Here is a 22,380-nt window from a genome sequence, read left to right on the forward strand (position 1 = left end):
GATTTCTTGTCAAAATTTTCTGAGTAGAAGCATTTCTAACCCAGTCCTTTGTTTTCTTTCCAGATGGAGATAAAATGTCTGACAAAGAATATTTGTTGTATTTCTTTGAGTATCTTACGTTTAAATCACCTATTCTAACCACTTTGGTGTCATTGTCTATCTTTCTAACTGTTTCAAACTCAACCTTTAACATTTTCTGTCTTTACATACAAAATAAAAAAATAAAAAAATAAAACTAACTTTATTTTTTCTATCCTAAGGAAATTCATGAAAATTCATGAAAATTCACGAGGTGAAAAAAGAGGTTAGAAAACAGGTTAGATCTAACCTTCTACCCTAAATTATATTTTTTGGTCCGGGAACAACTTTCTCTCAATTGGAGCTGTAGCATACTCTTTGCGTAAGCGGTTCAGACCTTCTTCGAACTCTTGGTCTCTCTTCGATTTGGACTGAGATTGGAATTGCTGGGGTGGAGCTTGCTGGAACATCCAAGGGTTGGGGAAGTAAGGCATAGGCTGAGGAGGGTAGTTCGGGAAGCCTTGTGGTGGGTAGTAACCTTGAAGTGGAAATTGGTAGAAATTCGGAGGTACTTGCTGGAACTGAGGTTGCTGAGGAGACTGTTGTGGTTCTTTAGGTTCCTCTGGTTTGGGAATGGACTCGGTTGGTGGGACGTCAGTCATCTGTTTGTGTCCTGTCGGAAGGAAAAACTTTTTCTGTCGGAAGGAAAAACTTTTTCTGTCGGAAGGAAAAACTTTTTCTGTCGGAAGGAAAAACTTTTTCTGAAGTTCGACCAAAAAGTTCTCAATTTTCGAAAATTTGAATGGTTTACGGACGGACAACTGGAAAATTTTTTCTTGTCGTCGGGAAAATTTTCCTTTTGTCCGGAAAATTTTTTCCAGTTGTCGGGAAAATATTTTCCTGTCGGATGGAAGGACTCGGAATGCCAGAAGGATTTGACGAGGCAATTTACCTAATTTAAATTAACGACTGCGTAAAAGACTACTTGCGCAAGGTCATGAAGCCCAAGGTCAAGTTCACCACTATTTCTGGAAGGGCTGTCTTGAATCTCGAGACTTCGACCGGAATTCCAATTCAAATACCAGAAAACACTCCTTTCGACGACATAAAGGACGCCAAAAGAGAAGCTCTTGTTAAGTTCCTAAACAAACGTCCTTGGATAAAAATACCAAACAAGGAGAACCCCCTACCCCATATGAAATTGGCAATTCATTCTCTCCTTCGCTTCTCGGGTCAGCCGTTCTACATAACCTGTGAAGGCGACATCCAACCAGTTCAGTAAACCTTAACGTTTAACTTCACTTTTTTATGTTTTTTTGTGAAAGTGTCAAAAATAAATTGTTTTCGAGAGTTTTAGACCATGTTAGAAATGAGGTTAGAAAACGTGTTAGATCTAACATGCTACCCTAAAAGTATTTTTCAATACTTTTTCAGCACTTTTCCGTAGTTATATATGAAAGACAATTCGAGATAAAAGTCATAGTACAATGGAATAATATGTTGCACACCATTTGTTGTGAACCAAACTTGAAAGTCAGAGAAACTGTTACTAGGTGGTTCGTAGAATTTAGAAGCAAAGTCATAAAAGTCCTTACCAATACATAGAAAACTATTGTTGCTTGAACTGAAACTTGCATGACACATAACATTTTGAGGGTCAAACACGTTTCTATAAACTGTCAAATCTGCTGGTGGAAGTATAAATTTAAATGGACCATCTGGTGGTAATGGTTCGTTCTGGTTTAGTAACCGAAGAAATTGTGCCCAAGAACGTTTGTCTACTTTCCAAAATAAAAACTCTGTATCTCTTGGAGGGTTAATTTCAATCTTTTGAAATGAAACGGTGGAGTTCATCTTGTCATATTCTAGTTTCAGATAGTATGTTCCATTTAGTAAAGAGTCGTATTTTTCTTGAAATTCCCAATAATATTTGTTCATTTGAGTTTGAAAGTCATTTAGAGTTTTCTCAAGACTTTCGTCTGAACGAACTGTAAAGATTCTCATTTCGTCAAATTTGTCTATTAGACCATCAGAACCTTTATACTGCCCATGAAAATATACTGCGAACATAAATGCGTTAGTTCTATTTGAAAACAAAACTCTTCTAAATCCTATTGCCTTTGCATCTGAAGGACTTTGAAGCCAACGAATTGGATAGTCAAACCTGTATGCTCGGGATGAAATTTCTTCATCTGAAATAGTCCTACCAGCATTTGTAAAGATATAGTCTAACGGTTTTGTATAGGGTTGTTAAAAATATCAAAAATTAGCGTTTTGAAGACACCATGGTGTCTTATAATTTTCCCTTCCTTATTGGCGTGTAGAAATAAATGCGCCAATAGATTGAAGAAGAAGAATTGTTTTTCTCTTAATGAACTTTAATCATTTTGATATAAGAATATTAAAAACATTAATATTATTTCGATTTCGGAAATTAAATTTCCAAATTTTTTGTCAATTTCTGAAATAACAGGATCCCGCATCCAACACGCAACAACAAAACACAAAACACACTTTTTGGTTCTTTCATCGTTTTAATCGTAATTTATGTAATACATGATTTGGATAAATTTTACAAAAATAGAACATATATTATATTCTTTTCAAAGATTCTTGCAAATCATCAAAAATAATTGTATTTTAAAAAATGATCAAATTATCCTTTCATTATTTTAAACTTAAATTAGTTTTTATGATTGACTAAAGCAATCATATTTATTCATCATTAAATAAACAAAAAATAATATTTGAGAGTTATTTCAAAAAAAAACACATTGAATTTATTAATTTGTCTCAATTTCAGTATTATAAATTTTTATAATTTCAATATTTTGAAATACACTTTTTAATATTTCAATATTTATGATATTTCAATGTATTAAGTGGTCTCAAATTGAGCTTCTCAAATATAAGTTGGCCTATTCAAATAATAAAATTAAATAATATTTAAAATAATAAATAAAAGTGATTGAGGTCATAGCAAAACGGCTGTTTCAGTCATTAATTCTTAAAAATAAAAAGGGTAAAAACTAAATACAATGGGTAAAATTCAATAGTGTCTGTGCTATCGTTCAATTTGAAGGTGTCTTTTGAAACCGCAAGACACATTGAATTTTTGAATAGTGTATTATGGTTTGACAGACACCAATGAAAAAAATAAAATGATATTTATTTTAAATATATAAGATCCTTATATAAAATATAAATATTTTATCGTTTTATTTTCTTGTTTTAGAAATGTTTTTTATTGAAAAATCAATAAAACTAACTTCAAAATGTTCCATATTAAGTTCTGTCAAAATGTAAGCTATTCAATTCTATCGTCGGGGGAAGTATCACAAATCTATCAATTTTTTTGTAAAAGTATACAAAAACATATGGTGTTCAATTAGTTTATAATAATATAAATATTAAGATTATCCAAAATAAGAAAAACTAGGTTTTGAGAACACTTTTGAGATGATAATCAAAATATTTTGATTGAAAAATAATATATTATTTATCAGATATAGAATGGATTTTTTCAAATTTAAAAATTCTGAAAAATAAACAGTTTTGTAAAGTAAAAAAAATGAACGAAAACTCGAGACCTCGTATTCCAAATGAATGGGTAAGATATATGTATGAAAAACTTGAAAGTGGTGAGTAAGGATGTCAATTTGGAAGAAAAGTGAGAAAATTTTGATTGTGAACTCATCTCTAATATTTTGGCTCCTTAATATATTTGAATCATGATCTTTGAGAAGAGTTCTCAAAAGTATTCACAAAAGCTATTTTTCCTTGAAATTTAAAAATCCTGTTTATTATATATTACCGAATTCAATTCCCTACATATTTCAAAATATTCTATGAGCATTTCAATTTTTGAAAAAAACATATTTTTTCCAAATATATTTATTATCATATTTCTAATAATATTTCCTAAAGCGTCACTTTTTACTTCCTCGACGATTATTCCCCTCTCAAAAAATTCAATAGCTTACATTTTGACAGAACTTAATATGTAACAAAAATAAAATTTTTGATTTAAAGACACTGTGATGACACCAGGCAAATCTTCAAAGACACCTATCGTCAGGAATCTAACAACCCTAGTTTTGTATCTGTTACTTTTGTTCTTTGTTTTTCAACCTGAAGCATTTAATATATGTAAAAATATATTGTTTTAAAATGGTATGCCATTTCATATTTCTCATCTAACAAACAAGTTTCCCAACGGTCTTCTCCAACAAACTCAGCGTACATTTCAAATAAAATAAAAAAATATTTTTTTTCTTTACTTTACATAACCGCCTGCTGCCATAAGTCTTTGACGCCAACCCATACCAGCTAATGAAGGTTGACTTGGTTTAGTTTGGAAACTAAACTTTGGTTTTGGTTTATCTTCAGTTTTTGGTTTTTCTTCTTCTATCGGTTCCTCTGACTTTACTTCACTTGCAGGAACAGTTGTGTCGTCAACATCTTCATAAATATCATATGCCATTTGTTTTTGTTTTCCTTTCAACTTTTTGTGTTTGTTGTAAAGTTTAGAATATTTCGACTCTAAGTCAATGAGATGTTCTATAATGAACTGTTGGTCAGTGAAGTAAACTTTTCCATCTGTTGTCTCGAAAGCTCCTTCAGACTTCAATATTTTATTTGTGAGAGTCTGTTTCTTTTTTGAGATACTAGCCGTTCCATTTTTATGAAAAGTGACTTTATAGTTAGGGTTTGTATTTCCAGACCTGGCACTTTCTATTATTGAATTTTTCTCTTCATCTGTAAGTTCTTTGACAGGTTTTGACAATGGTTCTGAACTTTTTGTTTGTGGTGTCAAATCTACCGTTTCAACTTCTTCGGTCATTTCATCTCAGTAAAAAATTTTAGTTTGGTTTGTTTTCAACTGGTTGTTTAGGTTTTTTAAGTCGGTCTAAAACTTCCTGAGGTATAGGAAGAACTTGACAAACACGTTGTGTAACTGCTGGAAGCCGACAAATCCATCTTGAACCCATTTGTCTCAATGCTGTATTGTTCATTTCATCTCAGTAAAAAATTTTACATTCCCCAAGTTTGAGGTGGTTGCGGTTGGTTATTGTTTACCCACTGTTGTGCATGGTTATATCCTCTGTTAAAGAATCTTTCACCTTGGTCCATATAGTGTCCTGCTTGGTTATAGTAGTCATTTGCTTTGTTATAATAGTTTCCTGCTTGTCTTCCTACATTGTCCATCCATCCTTGAACTTTTCCTCTTGTTTCAGGATTTGGAATAAGATTTGTTGCATCTCGTGCTACATCCCAACCTTTCTGTACAGTTTGTATAATAGGTTGTGCTTTCTCTTTAAGTATACCTAATGTACTCAAAATCTTCCTTCCAACTCCAAATACACCTCTGGCTATTGTTCCACTGCGGGTAAAAATCTAGATGCGACTCCTGCTAATGCGCCAAATAAACCCATTTCTTATGGGTTAAAAAATGACGAATCCAAACAAGGACCCCTATGTTTCTAAAGCGACAAAGAAAGCACTCATGATAAAAATCTTTAGTTCAACACCAAATGCTTGGTTTATGGATATCTTGGAAAACATTCCGAGAGTTAGAACAGATGGACCACCATACTGGCTAATATTTGTCGGTCAAAACACAAGATACTGTGAAGCCATACCATTATGGTCCAAAAATATTTTAGATGTGAAAACTGCTTTGACAATATTCGTTGACAAATACCATCCAACAAAACTAACATCTGACTGTGAAAGTTCTTTCAAATCAGACGATATTAAAAACTATCTGCGTTCAAAAAATGTAAACCAATATTTCATTGTCGACCAAAACCATTCTGCTCTTGGTGTCATTGACGGTTGTATAAAAATGTTAAGAGACTTAAACCAACCACAAGGTGGTGAAGCAAATGAAATGTCATATGACGACAAGTATAGACACTTCTCCATGGCAAAGATGAGACAAGTTTTAAATATTTACAATAACCGTAAACAAAAAGGTTTGGGAAACCACTCCCCTGAAGAAATGAAAAACAACCCTGACTTAGAGAAAGACTATATATTTAATAATTTAGTCAAAAGAGACAAACAAGAAAGAATGCCGGGCTTCAAACTTCAGAAAGGTGACAAAGTAAAAATAGAAATACCCAAACGCGACCCATATGAAAATACTATTGACTATGACAACAATGGGAACCCGACAGGTACTCACATTCGTGTTCGTAAAAATAGAAGAAAGTATACAAGAGAATATTATGAAGTTTTAGGCAAACATGGCAAAATGTACAGACTGCAAGCAGAAGATAAAACTACTATTGTCAGACCTCGTTTCAAACTTGTCAAAGTTCAAGGTGGTATACTTTCAAAGACAGTTCCTAACAAATATAAGACAACTCCTGACGAATATGCTAAAGAAGTTGAAAATGACGACTAAGCATTTCTATACCATGCGTAAACTGTCATGTAAGGTGGCATGTATTCTTTACTTTGTCCCGTTGTTTGCGTATATCCCGAAACGCGATGTGTATGGTTTCCATCTCCCTGAGTGTTACCCCAGAAACAATTTATAGCAAACTGAACGTTGTCTTTAACATCATATCCTTTACCTTTTGTCAGTTAGTATGACTATCTTGTGTACGGAGGCACTGCGAGCCTCCTTACCCATGATATGTGAATTTGACACTTTACAAAACCGTTAACGTATATTTTACAACACAAACACAAACACCAACTTAACCTTAAATATTTATAAAGCCGCCAACCACTTCACCTCACTAACGTTTTCACAAACGACTTCACTACTGTAAAAATAAACGTTCTCATTTACAAAAGTATTGCAACTCTTCCCATTGCTGTGCTTCACACAATAGTTCATATTCTTCAGTATCGCTGCTGTCGCTCCAATCGTCAGAGTCAAAATCACTGTCATAGTTTATACCTGTAAGTTTTGACAAAGCTAATGAAACACGCTTACCGTTTGTATCGTATGCTTGTATAAACTTTCCATTCTTCATTCCTTCATAAATGCTTAAACTAACTTTACCCTTTCTCCCTCGTATCTGATAGAATGTATTTTCACGAGGAACGAAGAACAAATTCTTGAACTCATGACCGTTGTAGTTTGTTATCTCAATAGTTTTCGTCATTTACATCCAAATAAAATAAAAATAAATGATATCACCACTCCCACACGTATGAAAACATAGCGCAAAAATAAATTTAGGTGAAGTGGTGAGATCTCACCTCTTTTTTCACCTCTTTTTTCACCCTAGCCGCAAAGCGGCTCTGACCCTTTGGGTCTGTTGAATTCATTGCTTTATAACTCACTTCCTTTCTCCAACTCTTCTAACTTCTTCCTAAGTTCAGCAATGTTGTCCTCATGAAGTTTAATCTTTCTCAAAATTCCTTCTTTATCTAATGGTTGCTTTATCTTTCTAAACTGAACTCTACCATCCTTCATAGTATGAATGTAAAAACCTTCTGGAATAGTTCCTGATTTAATGTATTCTACCAAAAACTTTTGTTTCATTGCTTCAGTGACTTTATTTGTCATTTCAATCAAATAAAAATTTTAATATTAAATAAAAATAACGTTATTTTTTTCAGTAAGGAAACGCAGGAGTTTTACGATTTATTTGAGGAGTAGGTTCTGGTTTAAATGTTGGAGTCGGTTTAGGAGTTGACTTTTGAACAGGAGTTTGTACTTCCATAGGTTCAGGAGTCATTGAAGGTTTTGCTTGTGAAGGCGTTGGAGTTTGTTTAACTTCAGCTACTTCAGTATTATTTACAACATTTGCTTTATTTCTTTTCAACATCATTACTGCTCCTGCTGTAGCTAGCAAACCTAGTGGGAGACCATATTTTATATAAGGACTTGACCAAATGCTATTTTTGGCAGGAGCTGGTGGAACACCTAACCTTGGTGAAACTGCTCTTTGCCATTGTGCAGCTCGTAAGAAATATTCAATAGGTGCTCCATAATCGTTTGGTAAAGTTTGTTTCACAGATGGTGAAGGTTCACGAGAGCTTGATGAAGAACTCATTTATAAGCTTTAAAAATAAACGTTCATCCTTTATTCCTCACTGTCGTCCGTAGCTAAGTTATAGTCGTCAAGTCTTATTATTGGTATGCCTGACTGTCTTACTTGTATTGCAAAGCAACAATCCCTCATAAATCCAATAAGTGGCTTTGGTACATTTTCTGTTGCTAGTTCAATAGGTCCTTTAACAGACAATTTGTATGTTATTGGAGCAGTAGATGTTTGACCTTGCTGGAAGCAAAAGTCCACTTCTGTTGGAAAACCACATAAGAAATGTGTGTTGTCATAGCTATCCCATTTATGTTCCACACTACCATCATCCACCAATGACCTCATAACATCTTCATTAAATCCATCATATCATTGTTTGTATTGCAAGCGTTCGCAACCATTTCATAAAATACAGGTCCATATGATTTTTCAGGTTCTGCAGGCATATTTCCATAAGCTCCCATGGAAAGCTGAAGATATTTAAACTTAGGGTTCTCAAAATTAACATAATAGTTGTCTTTCTTTCTAAATAGTGCCCAAATACTTTTAACATTAATAGGCGTATAAGCTGCTGTAAATGTTGCACTTGAACTATCTGTATTCTTTGAGAATGAACCATCCATAGGAATCCAATCCATAACTTTAACAGGAAAACATAAAGCCTCGTTTGTATAATGTTCTACAAGTTCTGTATAAATGTTAGGGTCTAAAGAGAATGACTTTGGATGAATGAAACATTCATTAAAATCCATCTTTGTTCGAAATAGTTGCTGGGTTACAGTTGTAATAGTAACTGTTCCACTAGCTTCTACTGCCTTCGTTATCATAGTGAATGGTTCATTCCATGGAACAAATTTATTTGTCGGTGGATTTGAATCTGAAGCAAATGCAACTTTAAGAGTTGGATTGAAAGCAATGATATCATTTACAGATATAGATGTGCATTGTAAGGCGTCGCTACTGAACTTTACTTTAAGCTGAATGTTTCCTGCAAAAGCTGGAATAAATCGAATAGCTTCTAATGGAAGGAATCTTCTAACAGGAATTCTTAAACGAAGCTTAAAATCAAATGATTTTCCTGCTGTAATTGGACCACTAACAATTTGTCCTGTTCTGCATGTTCCCGAATGACTCCATACATCTTCATGTCGAGTCTTTGAGAAAACATCTACTTTCTTTATTTGTTCGGTAGTTTGTGAGTTTGAAGTTATATATGCTTCTTCTCTTGCGTTGTCTTGAGAATATACGATACGACCATTTGCAAGGATTTGATATCCAGCAACTGCATAGAAAGCGTCATCGAAACCAATCCAAAATCCTGGTGGGTTTGTTTTATTGGAACCTGAACCAATTTCTTTATCTACAATAAATTGACCTTCCATTTTATACGTAATGAATGTATTGTAAAGGTCCAACATATTTTCACCAGGAGGTGAGAGATTGAATGTTACCCATGTGTTATCTTTAGCAGTTCCAGGTTGTGATGGAATCTTTGCGTCAGAATATTTTCTATTAGTGTCACCAATTTGAACTGCATTGTCTATGATATCGAAATATGAGCGAATCTGATGAATATGCTCTGCTGGAGTAAATTCGTTTAACTGTTCGTTCTGCATGTATTTACTTCAGATAAAAATATCTATTTACTTCATTATTCTCACTCTTCTTCTTGGCATTCGTGGTGGAAGTTGTTTCTTGACATTTTCAATGAACTGTACATTCTCTTTTGTCTCAACTTCTTTCACTGGCGGGTCAGGGTTCTTTGACTCGGTTTGTTTTTCAATGAAATTCACGAACTTTGCAATAAGCTCTTGGTTCGTTATTGAAAGTACATCTGGCTTCTTTTCTTCTGTTCTATTGACTTTTCAGTTTGAACAGAAGGTTTTATATGGGCTTCGTGGCTTCGCCCTTGCCATGCACCTTAATGTTGTCGCTTCTGCATTCGCTAATGGAACCTTTCTTTTTCTTACGTATATTTTACCATCTTTACTCTGACTTACGTAATAGAAAGGATGTTGTATTCCTCTGGCGTCATTTAATATAATAGACTCTCGTTCTGATTTTGACAAGCTCATTTTACATCGGTTAAAGTTTTAATTTAGTTTTTTATCTGCAGTCAAATGACTCAGACAAGCCCTACGGACAAGACCCAAGGGGTCATAGATGTTGAAGCATTGAAGAAAGAAATTCGTGAGCAAATTTTATCCGAACTGAAGGAACAAAAACAAGAACAAAAGCCAGAGAGACCAAAGAGAAAACTTAGTGAAAAACAACTTGCTGCATTAGCTGCTGGAAGACAAAAACCCACGTTTGCTGGCGAAAAAGCTAGAGAAGAAGCTGAAGCAAAAAGCTAAAGAAGCTGAAGCAAAGAAAGAGTAAATGGTTTATTTTTATCCGAATTAAATGTATAGACAAATACCTTTATCTGTTGCGTTCAGTAGTGAAAACCCTGACGTCAAAATAAAGGGGAACAGAGTAACGTTTAAGTTTCCAACAGACTGGATTGTGAACATAAATGAAGAGAAGTACATTGGCATAACATCTATGTATATAACACGTGCTTTCAGAAAGGTTGACTTTATACTTCAAGTCGAGATAGAAAATGACGAACAGTCTTTAAGCGCCCAAAACATTCACATATACAAATACTTTAAAGACGATACAACATTGTTGCAATGTATGATTTCATTTAATGAGATGTTCGAGAAAAAGTTAACATTGAAGTACAAACTTTACAGCCTTTACGTGAGTTTCTTGCACAACTGAAAGAAGAAGGTAGTCAGCCACAACTTATAGACTTTCATTATGAATTTAATGAAAATGAAGATGGAACTCATGACTGTCAATTCATTGTATTCTCACCATTCAATGAAGTCGCTAAAAAGAAAAAAATCCATTACGTATAAGATTTCAAATCTCTGAACCAATGATGACTTCAAAAATGTTTTCAATTATGATGCAATGCTTCCGAGGAAAAATGAATTTTCAAAGATTGTAACACCTGGCATTTGGGATAGAAAGCAAGCTATATTATATTCAAACTTAAGTAAGGGAGTTGAAAATGAGTTCATTGGTCATACAAGAACTTCACCACTGCCAAATCCTAAGTATTACAAGCTTACTGGCTTCAATCGTGAGTTTTGGATAGACATGTTCTCCACTCATGACCATAAGTGCCCAGTGTTCTTACCTCCAGATGGGAAAGATTGTTTATACATTGAAGCACAATTGTTAAACTCTACAATAGCTGTATTGTAAATGACCACATAGGCTTCGCCCATGCCGCTAGCGGCTTATTTTTATCACAAATGACCTCATTGCTGACAAAAATAAATGACCTCAGAACTTCAACTTACGAATAAAGCTTGTTTTAGTCGTTATTGAAAAGTTGAACTTTTCAGCAAAGCAAGGTTGACATGACTTACATAAGTCGAATGCAATCTCTTGACCATCATAAAGTGCTTTGTAAAGTTTCATTAAACTGAACTCAGAGTCTTTGTCATATGTTCCAACAGGTATGTGAATGTTCTTATCTTCATTGTAATAGCATTGTATAGCTTCAGGAAACATTTCATTAGCTGTTAAAGCAAGAACGTCTTGTTTTACACCTTTACAACGTGCATGAAATGCAACTTCATTTAAATCATTCGTGAGTAAGTCTATGTAAGTCTTCTTTCCACAAAATATTGACTTGTATGCTAAACTTTGTTTATCTTTTGTGATTTCTGCAAAGTCAGAATGGAACTGACCTAATGTTTTACCAATAAGTTCGCGACCGTATCTCTTCTTAAACTCTGCTGCAAGCTTTGGAATGTCTTCATTGAAAATATGCATGCTATCACAGTCCTGGTAAAATATTTGAAGACCCATGTCTTCAGCAGTACAGAATACTTCACACATTATTCTCTTCGACATAGATAGAATATTAACACCAAGTGGACAGAAGTTAAAGTGTCTGCAAATGCTTTTCGTTAGCTTGAAAATAGTTTTATCTGAACCATCCAAACCTTCGAACTTCACTATATGGTTGTAGTTTCTGATGGCATATCTTATAGCATCTTTGTCATTTACTATGGTTATTTTTGACTCAATAGGAGATAGAATAGTTTTGCCATAAATACTGTTCAGAATGAGCTTTATATTTTCTTGCAAAGGATTTCCTTCTTTCTTATACTTTAACCTTAACTCAAACAACTTCTTTACTTCATCTCTTATTCTAATATCTCTGTTTCCATCGTAATAGTATCCTTGCAACACTTCACATTTGACACCTTGATATTTTATGAGGTCTTGTAATGTTATATGGTCAACATACATGAGACAGCAAGTGTTTGAACTTCTGGGAACATTAAGTTCTGGATTTAGTTCAGGGTCACAAACTATTAAAGGAAAGTGTCTATGTATTCCAATCTCTGTTATCTTAATGAGAACAAAGAAGCCAGACATAAACTTTTCACCAATGGGTTCCTTTTGGTCGTCATCAAATAAATGTCTCATGAGATACTCTGTGCTTAACATTTCTTTCTTCATAACCTTTGGAATACCTTCTAAAGTATAAAGTCTTGCTATAGCGGATGGATATAATGAAACAGCGTCGAAATCAGCAATGAGTTTCTTTTCGCTCTTTTGTTTAATGTTATCTGACAACATACATCTTCCACCTTGAATACAGCGTGAAATAAATTCTCTTGGTTTATTTGAGAGGTCATATAAATTTCCATTCGGGAAGTACACTCTGTTCTCAAACAATTTGTTAGCAATAGAACAAATACTAACGTAGTCATATACGTTTAAATCAAATTCTTTCAATATGTCATTGCGGAACTTAACAAAACCTTCTCTTAAAATTCTTACATCTTGTTTGCAGTAAAACGTGCTATATTTTTCTAAGTCGAAGTGGTTTTCATCTATTCTGCAACCTTTGATGGAATCTATGTTCTTCATGAATGTATCTGCATCCCGGATAAACTTACATGCTTCAGAAATGACACCAGTTCTGTTGTCATTTGCTAACAAAACACTGCTGTAGTAGTTATATGGAAATACTTCTTTCGGTCCTGTTTGTAAGTTAAACATAGCAGGAAATAGTTTAAGTTTCTTATTTATAACACTGTAAGAGTCTTTTATAATAATTGACCTTCCTTTATATAAGCCAGTTATTTGCATTGTTCGTGAACCTTTAATGATGGGAGTTCCTTTCACTTCTGTCATGTGTCTTAAGATGAAGTTTATATCATAACTGAGGTTATGGAAATATATTAAACTCTTGTCAGGAAGTCGTTCCAAAAATTCTGTTGCACAGTTCTGACCCCAAATGCTTTCACTCACTGAACCATCTTCACTGTCGTAACATATGTTAAAAGCTTTATGAAAGCCGTCTGTGCTACACTCAAAGTCAGCAAAGAAAACGTGCTCAGGAATGAACTTGCACTTATTTTTATTTACTTCTTTTGACTCGGCTTTCTTCTTCAGTTGTACACAATACTTTGGAGCATATGTCAAATCTTTAAATGGTGCAAGGTTCTGTTTATATAAGTCAGTCGTATATGTGAAAAGTTCTCCATAAGAAATAGGTTCGAAATATTTGCACTCCCACAATGTTTTCATAACATCCCATAACGGTGTTGTTCTATCATAACGAACTACATATTTGTTCTCTCTCTTTGTATAAATCTTCATCTGTTTTTCAATGTTCATTCCACCACAAGCTTTGAGAATTTCTATATAGTTGCGAATGAAATATGTTGTCATTGGAAGTCTTTCATTTAGCATGTAGTGGTCTTCAACAAGAAGTAAGTCAATAGTTCTAACAGTTTCGCATTCTTTTGGTATATATCTCTTTATTTCATTATGTCTTGAGTCATTGAAATAACCAATGGTAACATTAAATGCTATACCTGTTGCGTCAGAAATTTCTTGTACTTTACTTTGAGGAAAGTCTCTAACACGAATGACTTCTCTCATGTGGTCAATAGTTTCTTCATTTACTCCAGCCTGAATGCAAGCATAAACGAAACAATTGTCCTCTGTCATAAGTATTGCAGTTCTTTTGTTCAGTTCATTGAAGATTTGGTAGCGTTCAAGATTTATAGGTAATGTGCAAAGATACTTCCATAACTGACCGCTTCTCTTCTTATAAAACTTCTTTTCACCATTATCTTTCCAAAAGCTTTCTATAAGTGCTGGGTTTCCTGTTTGCTTAAGAGCTTCCAAAATGGCTTTCTGGTCATTTGTCAGTGTGCTTTCATCTCTATATGGTCTCTTTTTTGGTTTGCCTTTCTTTACATCTGACATCGTTAAGCCTTCATATTCTGTTAAATCATACATCTTTATTTCAGTAAGATTCTTTATGTTTGTCAAGAAGAAGTCATAGTGCATTTCAACAATACCTGCAGCATTTGCTTCTATCTCTGATATAAAGTTCTCCTTCAAGAGCTGATGTAGTAGTGTTCCAATATTATTGAGGTTTAACGTAGAACATTCATACTTTCCACCAAGTTTATAACATACCATCCATCTTTGTTGCGAGTTTATTTTAATTTTCTCTAAGAGTCTCATGAAAACCTTACCGAAATGTTTGTGTAAATATTCTCTGTTTGGTTCATCTAAAGCTTCGATGTTAAAGTCAATGAGTCTATTGCCTGACTTCACATTTCTCTTCCTATTCTCTTCATCTTTCTTTAACCATCTCTCACCTTCTTTTGGTTTGTCGTCAATGGAACGAATGACATCGTTAGCTTTGCGAACTTGTTCTATAGCACTTTTAAACATCTCTCTTCTCTGTTGTTTCAGTGTGTCGTCTCTTCTTCTTGTTTCACCAACGTTTGCATTTGTTATGTCAAACATTTCTTGACGAACATCATGCGAAAGAGCTTTACGAGTATGACCAACGTTCGCATTTGTTATGTCAAACATTTCTCTTCTTACTTCATGAGGTACTGAACGTCTATGATATAAGTCAATAGCAATGTCATTTAAAGGAAATGCTCTTGCATGGACTTCGTCCTCGCCGCGTTGCGGCTTTATGAACTCATGAATTCTATCATAACTTATTGCACCATTGTAGTCTTTAATGAAGTCAGCGAGTGCTTTTTTGTTTTCGCGTAATGTTGCAACATCTATATTAGCTTCTGTAAGAAGTTGTTTTATTTCCGAGTGTTCTAACTTAGACAACTTCCGATACATCTTTAGTAGGAAATAAAAAAAATATTTTTTCGAAAAAATAAACTTAGAAAAATTATTTCTTTATATATTTGCCATTCCGAACTTCGAAAAGATGTTTTATACCAGCATAGAATTTTTCTCTAGAGCTTGGTCTTATATCGTTTTCATGACAATATTTTCTATATTCTTCATATAAAGCCTTTTTTTCATACATTTTATAAGGACAATCTAACCAGAATAGCGCATATCCATTTTCGTTATCTAGGTCTCTATATGTTTGTGGAATTTCGCTTTCTTCTGTTTGTAGAATTTCGCCTTCACTATTTAGTTCTATGTATATATATTGTGGAATTTCGCTTTCTCTATTTAGTTCTATGTCTATATATTGTGGCTTAAAAGGATGTGGGCAAGAAGGGTCTGGCGCTATGTAAAAAGTTAATTTTTCTGTCATCTTTTCTATCGGATAAAAAATATTTTTTGAAAAAATTAGATTACATTTTTTAAGTTATTTTTCAAAATAATTTAATATTTTTATTTTAATGAAACACATGCAAGATTGCAAGTTCTTTTTCATACAATGCTCTCGCTACTGCCATCAAGAATGAGTTCAATGGTGCTTCAAACGTCAATGTTATCTTTAACAAGAAGTTTGTGAAAGAATCTAAGTTCGGTCAGTATGTCAGACCATTAGCTATTGTCATTGACCGCAAACGTTATACTTCACAAGAGTTAGCAGTAGTTTTGAAACAAAAGGGTTTCTTCGTGAATGTCAAAGATACTCATTATACTGTTATAAAGAACTCCAACATTGACTTCTTCAGTATTGCTTTAAATCTTTCCGAACAGAAAGAATATAAGAAGGGTGAAATAAATGTGAAATATTATCCTTCATCTCTGAAGACAATAACGAACAAAGATGTTATACAAAAGTTCTTACCAAAGGTTGAAGAAGCTTCTATTGACATTGACGAAGGAAGTGAAATGGTTGAAGAAATTGACCCTGAAGCTATTTAAGCAAAAATATATTTTTGAATAACTGATGGTGTCACCACGTCACCATGTCACCAGGTTAATTAACTTCTTTTAAAAATGATGACAACATGACATTTTGACAACAGGTACGAAAGGAGGAAGGCATTCATGTCTTACATTTTTGAATAACTGATGGTGTCACCACGTCACCATGTCACCAGGTTAATTAACTTCTCTTAAAAATGATGACAACATGACATTTTGACAACACAGCAGGATTAATGCAAAAATAAATTCCAATCATACTTTATAAAGCTTCATTTACAGGTATTTCATCATCAGTAAATGAATCCTCATTATCGTTTGGTTCAACCTGTTTATATAATCCTTTCATTTCTTCTTTCAAAACATAACACCATGTTTGTTTACCATCTATTCTTCTCTGTTTCCTATCACATTTATCCTTAATGCTCATTTGAAAGTTTTTGTCTTTCATGTCTGATGGTTTGCAGAATAGAGCATTTTTACACGTCATACCTGCACACAATTCATCATAATGTGTATTTATCCATACATCTAAAGGATTTGTTGATAATTCTATTAAATCTTGTTTGGCTTCAGTCATCGGTATGATTCGTACATTAAATGATGAAAGGTCATATTGCATAAAATACGTCAGTAAATTATCATAAAATTCCTTAGTGCATGAATTCATCAAATTCTTGAAATAATCAAATTGACCCTTGAATTTACCATTAACTCTTAAAACTACGTATCTTCTGTCTCCAACTTCAATTTTGACAGGGTAGACGTTATTAGTTACCAAAATGAAGTTTGCAACGTTCTGAGCAGTTCTTCTGGGTTGATTCTTTTCATTAATTCTTATCTCATTATCTGTTATAATTGATTTCAAAGCGTTGAAGTTTGCGAGTCTGTCTTCACCAACATTCTTGAGTTCATTAAGTACAAGAAACATTTTATTCTCAACTACTGAATTGAAATTACCCGTTAGCTCACCTATTTCGGTAATGTTTTTACATGAATAACCGGCGAGAAGTTCAGAAATAATGTCTGTAAATCTGTTTTTGCCTGTTCCCTGAAGTCCTTTCAAAATAATTGCTGTTTCATTCTTGATACCAGGATGTTGAATCATTGATGCAATCCAGCCGAGAAGGTATTTATACACTTCATCGTTATTATCACAAATGGCTTCTTTAATGAAATTCATAAACATCTCAATTTTTGAGTAATCTGGTTTTTCAAGAACGTTGTATTTATAACCTTGAAACGTTGAGAAAACATCTGGGGAATCAGATTTAAAGCAAACACCCTTAACGGTTAATGAAGACAATTGATTTAGTAGTACGTCCCATGCTGTTATTGTTTTACCTTCTTCTTTAAATAATTTAATCATTTTGAGTGACTCTTTCATGGCTGATTGAAGAACGAATGATATTTGATTCATTTTGTCGTGTATGTTGTAATCCTTTTGAATGAAATATTTATTTCCACAATCTACAAAACGGATTACACGTGATAAATCCTCAATTACTTCAGAACTGTTTTTATACTGATGATTTTCAGCCTTGCGTCTAATATCTGTTATCAAAAACGAGTCATCAAGTTTTATATCAAATGTTATTTTTGGCTTACGTAATAAAGGTAAAACGTATTCATCATAATATTCTTTTTGATATAGTTTTAGAATCTTCACTAAAACAAATGGAGAAGTCATTAAATGTGCGTATCTACTACGTGCTTTTTCAAAATTACTTTTTGCATTTTCTGTTAAACTGCAGAAGTTATAAACGTTATCGTATGCTTCATTAATTAAATGATTAGGTAACGAATTAATAGCTTGAAACAGTGTGAATAATGTTATTTCTTTTTCTAAATTCATGTTTCCACCGTCATTATGTACTTCAAAATCACAGATGCCATCAACTATGCTCTGGGCAAGTTTATCGTCAATGTTTACATCTTTGTTTTCATTCATTATACTCTTTATTTCTTCGTTCTTCTGTTCAACTCTTACCTTAATATTCAAATCATTTAATATATCATTCACTGTTCTGGTTAATGTTGAGTCGTAACTTCCACGAATGAATGAGTATGTATTGATTGGTTCTGTTGCATTCTTGCGAACTCTTGAATCAGCCATAACTACTAAAGAACGCTTTGAATCATCCATAGAAGTCATTATGTCAATATCATAATCATTGCAGGAATAGCATTTAATCATTCTGTTCGAAACTGAATAGAAGAAATTAGTGTTACAATAAATGTGAAGACCTCCTGAAGCGGTTTTAACGATAACATCTTTATCCGAAAGTTTTGATAGAATGTCTTTTCTAACTGTTTCTTTAAGTTCATCATTGTACGATTTATTGATATCAACATCTATAATCGTTAAATTTGAAATTTTATTTACTAATAAAGCCATACCAGTTTTCCTTCCTCTTCCTCCATCGTGTTTGAGGTAGTTATGTAAATCAATCTTGTTTTCACCAATTCTTTCGTTGAGGGTTTTAGTTTCTGCCGTAACTAATTCCTCAGCTAATGAATCAATAACTTTTTCATCAGAAACGATATAGTTGCTGTTGTTGTTTGTTGCTGTCATTTATATAGGAATAAAAAAATAAAAATAATTTTAAAACTAACTTTATTTTTGGACTGCATCATATTTCCGGGAATGTTGTCAAAATGTCATGTTGTCAGTAATTTTAAGAGAAGTTAATTAACCTGGTGACACATGGTGACGTGGTGACACCTAAAAACATTCATGAAAACATTTACGAAACATTTACGAAACATTAACGTAAACATTAACGATAAAATATATTTCCGGGACTGTTGTCAAAATGTCATGTTGTCAGTAATTTTAAGAGAAGTTAATTAACCTGGTGACATGGTGACGTGGTGACACCTAAAAACCATTAACGATAAAATATATTTCCGGGACTGTTGTCAAAATGTCATGTTGTCAGTAATTTTAAGAGAAGTTAATTAACCTGGTGACATGGTGACGTGGTGACACCTAAAAACCATTAACGATAAAATATATTTTTGGTCGTTTTGCACAAAAATAAATGGTTCATTTACTCACAATATTTTTGTACAAAACGACCCCAAACTTTTAACTTCTTTTCTGCAGCTTCAAATGCTATCTTAGCGAGTTCATATTCTCTAAATTCTCTCTTTAAATCTTCTTGTTCCCATTGGTCTAGTTCGTATGGAGAATCTCTATAACCATAACATTTCTCACGTTCATGTTCTAATTGTTTTCCGCACATTTTTCCAACTTCTTCTTCGAACAAAGGTTTAGCATTCTCCACTGTATCTTCGAGTTCTTCTTCATCTAACTTCTCATGAACTTTCTTGTCTATGGAGTCCATAATATCTTTGACATAAAATGCATACTTTACAGAGCACCATTCAGCAACAAAATGAACGAGGTCAGCATGTATGTAAATACCTTTGAATTCATTCATAACGCCCTTAGTAAGCTCATAAAATGCTTGTTTTGAGGTTGAGCCACTTTTGGCTCGACCGTATTCTTTCAACCAAAACTCAAGAATTTCCCGCATTTTAGCACTATTGAGAAATCTGTTTAAATGGTTTAACTTTCCTGCTTCTCTTGCCATCTTTGTTGCATTAATGTAACCATCCTTGTCTCTACGTAAGACTTCAATACCGTTATAAGTGCCTTTTGTGAATGTTTCGCCATTAGATTTGTTAGTGAATGTTTTTGCTTCGACTGACATTACTGTCTTTACATACAAAATAAAAAATAAATAAAAATAAAACTAACTTTATTTTTGGTCTTTTGTGAAAATTCATGAAAATTCAAGAGGTGAAAAAACAGGTGAGAAAACAGGTGAAATCTCACCTCTTCACCTATAATATATTTTTGTCTGATTTACATCCAACGAAAAAGTTTAGAAGAATTTTCTTATTCTTTCTGGCATGTTTTTATCTTTCCAGTACTCCCGCTCTAATGGTCCCAGATGAGTTGGTTTAGATTCTCTCAAGTTCTTAGATGGTATAACATCTTCAACGCCTCCTTCATATCTTACTTTATAAGTGTCATCGTTTATGTTGTAGTCAAGTATTTCAATAACCACTCCTCGCTTTGCTTCGTCAATGGTTTCAGCAAGTTCGCCATTACTACTTTCAACTAATTTATGACGAGGGTAAAATGCTATGGAGTCGTCAGCAGCTTTTATAAGATATCCATTACCTTGCGTAGAGTCTACGATATAATAATTTCGACTTAACCTTAAACGTTTCTTTGTCAACGGTTTGTCGTCAAGAACTACACGAACTTTTGTTCCAGGAATGAGAGTAAATTGTGTTGAATTTCTGATATTTTGTGTTTGACTTCGTTTCTTTTGTATATACTTTTCTTCTTGTTGTTGTGTCATTGAATTTGGTGTATGTCCTGTTGTAGAATGTGTTGAGGAATTGTAAACTTCGATGAAATGTTTCATTGTTTCTTCGGTAAAGTCTCGCTCTTGATTTAAATCTCTGAGAGTCCTTATGAAGCGGTTAATGATACCGAGTATGTTATGGTTATGGTCTTCAGTAGTGTAGTGAGTTATGTTATGCTTAATGAGAAATTCTGTGATTTCGTTGCTGAGGTATGCACCGTCTTGGTCTGATGTTAAAATACTTGGGCTATGTTCTGCTACAAACTTTTGTAAAACTCTTAACACTTCATGAGTTCCTTTATTTCTCATTATATACACAAAAGCTTTGCGAGTGTTAACATTTATGAAGATGAGGAATGGTTTATGTCTTCCTTTTCTGCTTTGAATGAGAGTGTCAAATTGGTATGCGTCAGGAGTGTTGGAGTAAATTGGTAAAAAGTAGTCGTAAGGATTTATTTTTGTTTGATGTACAACATTTTTGTCAAAGAACCTTTTCACTTCAGCTCTGTTAGTAAATCCCGAACTCTTTGCAGCTTCATTGAACTTCTTAAATGACCTCCATGGATGTTGTTCGAATACTTCTTTCAAGCTCATTTATGTAAAGTTAAAGATTTTATTCTAGGCTCAAGCGCGTTCATTGAACTCTATTCCATGCAAATACAGTCATAAATGGTGGCATATAATCTGCACCCGAGCCTGTTGGATTTGTTGTGAAAGTATGGACATGATTTCCTCCTGGTTCAGTTGGTCGAAAAGTCTTTTTTGCTGCATTGTTATAAGATGGAGATAAAACGTCATTGCCAGCTTCATACTCTGAGTTGTATAATGGGTGGTCTCTTAATGAGTGGCTATGGTCGCCAGAAAAGTTTGTCGTTCCTGTATGAGTGTGCGGTGGAAGGTTTGCTTCAGTAATTTTCTTCGAACCTCCTGTTTGCTTTGAATATCTAGCACAGTATAAGAATTTATCTACAATCTGTTCCCACGTACCGAAACCCAGAACTGTTGCTGGATTTGTTGAGTTCATTGACGTATAAATAGAACCTATAGGATATAATGTTTGAAGTATTTCTGTCTTTAATGTTTGAAGCTCTGTTTTGTCAGCTTTCTTATCTAACATTGCTGGTAGTTCATATGCTTCAAAGTTTCTGGCATGATCTTCGGTATTCCTGCAACTCTTATCTAAATTGTTAAGAGTATCTTTTACGCTTGTACTTGGATTTTCTAATGGTGCACTTGAACCAAGGTCAAAGTTCAATATTATGTCGTCTGCTCTAACAGTAGTGAAGGATTTATGTGTATGGTTCTTGTCAGCTTTCTTATCATATAAATCTTGAGCAGTGAATTTAACATTATTTTCATCCTCCATGACATAAACATTTCTACATCTAATGTATTTCATCGTCGTTATGTTTTCCTCCGATGTTAAACCTTGTGGAAAGTTAGGAGGTTTCCAATATAATGCATCCCCACCAGTTCCTTCAACCGTTCCTTCAATACTTCTATACCAACAGTTGTGAAGAAATCATGTGTATGGTTCTTATCTGCTTTCTTATCTAACATTGCTGGTAGTTCATGTGTTTCAAAGTTTCTGACATGACCTTCAATGTTCATACATTTACTATTTAAGGAGTTTAGTGTATCTTTTACGCTTGTACTTGGATTCTCTAAAGGTGCACTTGAACCAAGGTCAAAGTTCAATATTATGTCGTCTGCTCTAACAGTAGTGAAGGATTTATGTGTATGGTTCTTGTCAGCTTTACTGTCTAAAGAAGTTTGAAGTTCATTTA

General features: G+C 33.7%; 15 protein-coding genes and 5 pseudogenes across 20 annotated transcripts, besides 7 other annotated features; 4 read left to right on the forward strand and 16 right to left on the reverse strand.

The window, feature by feature from the left end:
• Window positions 1–6,594: part of a mobile genetic element that runs on past the window's edge.
• TVAGG3_0083670 (uncharacterized protein) lies at window positions 342–488 on the reverse strand (the record flags this gene model as incomplete). Its single annotated transcript, XM_051222159.1, has 1 exon — window positions 342–488. One exon carries the CDS (start codon window positions 486–488, stop codon window positions 342–344), a length of 147 nt encoding a protein of 48 aa, XP_051107145.1.
• Window positions 926–1,300, forward strand: TVAGG3_0083680 (annotated as a pseudogene). Its single transcript has one exon. A coding segment is annotated over exon 1 (375 nt).
• Window positions 1,438–2,088, reverse strand: TVAGG3_0083690 (uncharacterized protein; the record flags this gene model as incomplete). The annotated part of the gene is made up of 1 exon (XM_051222160.1): window positions 1,438–2,088. The coding sequence occupies one exon, from the start codon at window positions 2,086–2,088 to the stop codon at window positions 1,438–1,440; it is 651 nt and encodes a 216-aa protein (XP_051107146.1).
• Window positions 3,295–3,335: a mobile genetic element.
• Window positions 3,295–3,335: a terminal%2Cinverted (terminal inverted repeat of ISTv3 transposon ID:TVAGG3_0083700).
• Window positions 3,987–4,028: a mobile genetic element.
• Window positions 3,987–4,028: a terminal%2Cinverted (terminal inverted repeat of ISTv3 transposon ID:TVAGG3_0083710).
• TVAGG3_0083720 (phage tail repeat-like family) lies at window positions 4,295–4,861 on the reverse strand (the record flags this gene model as incomplete). The annotated part of the gene is made up of 1 exon (XM_051222161.1): window positions 4,295–4,861. One exon carries the CDS (start codon window positions 4,859–4,861, stop codon window positions 4,295–4,297), a length of 567 nt encoding a protein of 188 aa, XP_051107147.1.
• TVAGG3_0083730 lies at window positions 5,053–5,453 on the reverse strand (annotated as a pseudogene). Its single transcript has one exon. A coding segment is annotated over exon 1 (401 nt).
• TVAGG3_0083740 (uncharacterized protein) lies at window positions 5,867–6,430 on the forward strand (the record flags this gene model as incomplete). The annotated part of the gene is made up of 1 exon (XM_051222162.1): window positions 5,867–6,430. One exon carries the CDS (start codon window positions 5,867–5,869, stop codon window positions 6,428–6,430), a length of 564 nt encoding a protein of 187 aa, XP_051107148.1.
• A 16-nt stretch (window positions 6,595–6,610) lies between the features above and the next one.
• Window positions 6,611–6,815: a terminal%2Cinverted (terminal inverted repeat of Maverick-1A transposon ID:TVAGG3_0083750).
• Window positions 6,611–22,380: part of a mobile genetic element that runs on past the window's edge.
• Window positions 6,816–7,142, reverse strand: TVAGG3_0083760 (uncharacterized protein; the record flags this gene model as incomplete). Its single annotated transcript, XM_051222163.1, has 1 exon — window positions 6,816–7,142. One exon carries the CDS (start codon window positions 7,140–7,142, stop codon window positions 6,816–6,818), a length of 327 nt encoding a protein of 108 aa, XP_051107149.1.
• Window positions 7,313–7,549, reverse strand: TVAGG3_0083770 (uncharacterized protein; the record flags this gene model as incomplete). The annotated part of the gene is made up of 1 exon (XM_051222164.1): window positions 7,313–7,549. The coding sequence occupies one exon, from the start codon at window positions 7,547–7,549 to the stop codon at window positions 7,313–7,315; it is 237 nt and encodes a 78-aa protein (XP_051107150.1).
• Window positions 7,599–8,039, reverse strand: TVAGG3_0083780 (repellent protein 1 family; the record flags this gene model as incomplete). Its single annotated transcript, XM_051222165.1, has 1 exon — window positions 7,599–8,039. The coding sequence occupies one exon, from the start codon at window positions 8,037–8,039 to the stop codon at window positions 7,599–7,601; it is 441 nt and encodes a 146-aa protein (XP_051107151.1).
• TVAGG3_0083790 lies at window positions 8,070–8,665 on the reverse strand (annotated as a pseudogene). Its single transcript has one exon. A coding segment is annotated over exon 1 (596 nt).
• Window positions 10,431–11,282, forward strand: TVAGG3_0083800 (annotated as a pseudogene). The gene has a single exon. A coding segment is annotated over exon 1 (852 nt).
• On the reverse strand, window positions 11,488–12,473 carry TVAGG3_0083810 (organellar and viral DNA polymerase type B; the record flags this gene model as incomplete). The annotated part of the gene is made up of 1 exon (XM_001283348.2): window positions 11,488–12,473. A coding segment is annotated over one exon (986 nt), but the record flags the coding sequence as incomplete, so codon positions are not given.
• Window positions 12,760–13,706, reverse strand: TVAGG3_0083820 (organellar and viral DNA polymerase type B; the record flags this gene model as incomplete). Its single annotated transcript, XM_051222166.1, has 1 exon — window positions 12,760–13,706. A coding segment is annotated over one exon (947 nt), but the record flags the coding sequence as incomplete, so codon positions are not given.
• On the reverse strand, window positions 15,265–15,642 carry TVAGG3_0083830 (uncharacterized protein; the record flags this gene model as incomplete). The annotated part of the gene is made up of 1 exon (XM_001325060.1): window positions 15,265–15,642. One exon carries the CDS (start codon window positions 15,640–15,642, stop codon window positions 15,265–15,267), a length of 378 nt encoding a protein of 125 aa, XP_001325095.1.
• Window positions 15,765–16,205, forward strand: TVAGG3_0083840 (uncharacterized protein; the record flags this gene model as incomplete). Its single annotated transcript, XM_051222167.1, has 1 exon — window positions 15,765–16,205. A coding segment is annotated over one exon (441 nt), but the record flags the coding sequence as incomplete, so codon positions are not given.
• Window positions 16,471–17,898, reverse strand: TVAGG3_0083850 (uncharacterized protein; the record flags this gene model as incomplete). The annotated part of the gene is made up of 1 exon (XM_051222168.1): window positions 16,471–17,898. One exon carries the CDS (start codon window positions 17,896–17,898, stop codon window positions 16,471–16,473), a length of 1,428 nt encoding a protein of 475 aa, XP_051107154.1.
• On the reverse strand, window positions 18,043–18,783 carry TVAGG3_0083860 (Prim-pol domain family; the record flags this gene model as incomplete). Its single annotated transcript, XM_051222169.1, has 1 exon — window positions 18,043–18,783. A coding segment is annotated over one exon (741 nt), but the record flags the coding sequence as incomplete, so codon positions are not given.
• TVAGG3_0083870 (uncharacterized protein) lies at window positions 19,262–19,927 on the reverse strand (the record flags this gene model as incomplete). Its single annotated transcript, XM_051222170.1, has 1 exon — window positions 19,262–19,927. One exon carries the CDS (start codon window positions 19,925–19,927, stop codon window positions 19,262–19,264), a length of 666 nt encoding a protein of 221 aa, XP_051107156.1.
• TVAGG3_0083880 (integrase core domain containing protein family) lies at window positions 20,102–20,587 on the reverse strand (the record flags this gene model as incomplete). Its single annotated transcript, XM_051222171.1, has 1 exon — window positions 20,102–20,587. One exon carries the CDS (start codon window positions 20,585–20,587, stop codon window positions 20,102–20,104), a length of 486 nt encoding a protein of 161 aa, XP_051107157.1.
• TVAGG3_0083890 lies at window positions 21,709–22,204 on the reverse strand (annotated as a pseudogene). Its single transcript has one exon. A coding segment is annotated over exon 1 (496 nt).

This window comes from Trichomonas vaginalis, chromosome IV (assembly GCF_026262505.1).
Source record: "Trichomonas vaginalis G3 chromosome IV, whole genome shotgun sequence".
Lineage (NCBI taxonomy): Eukaryota > Parabasalia > Trichomonadida > Trichomonadidae > Trichomonas > Trichomonas vaginalis.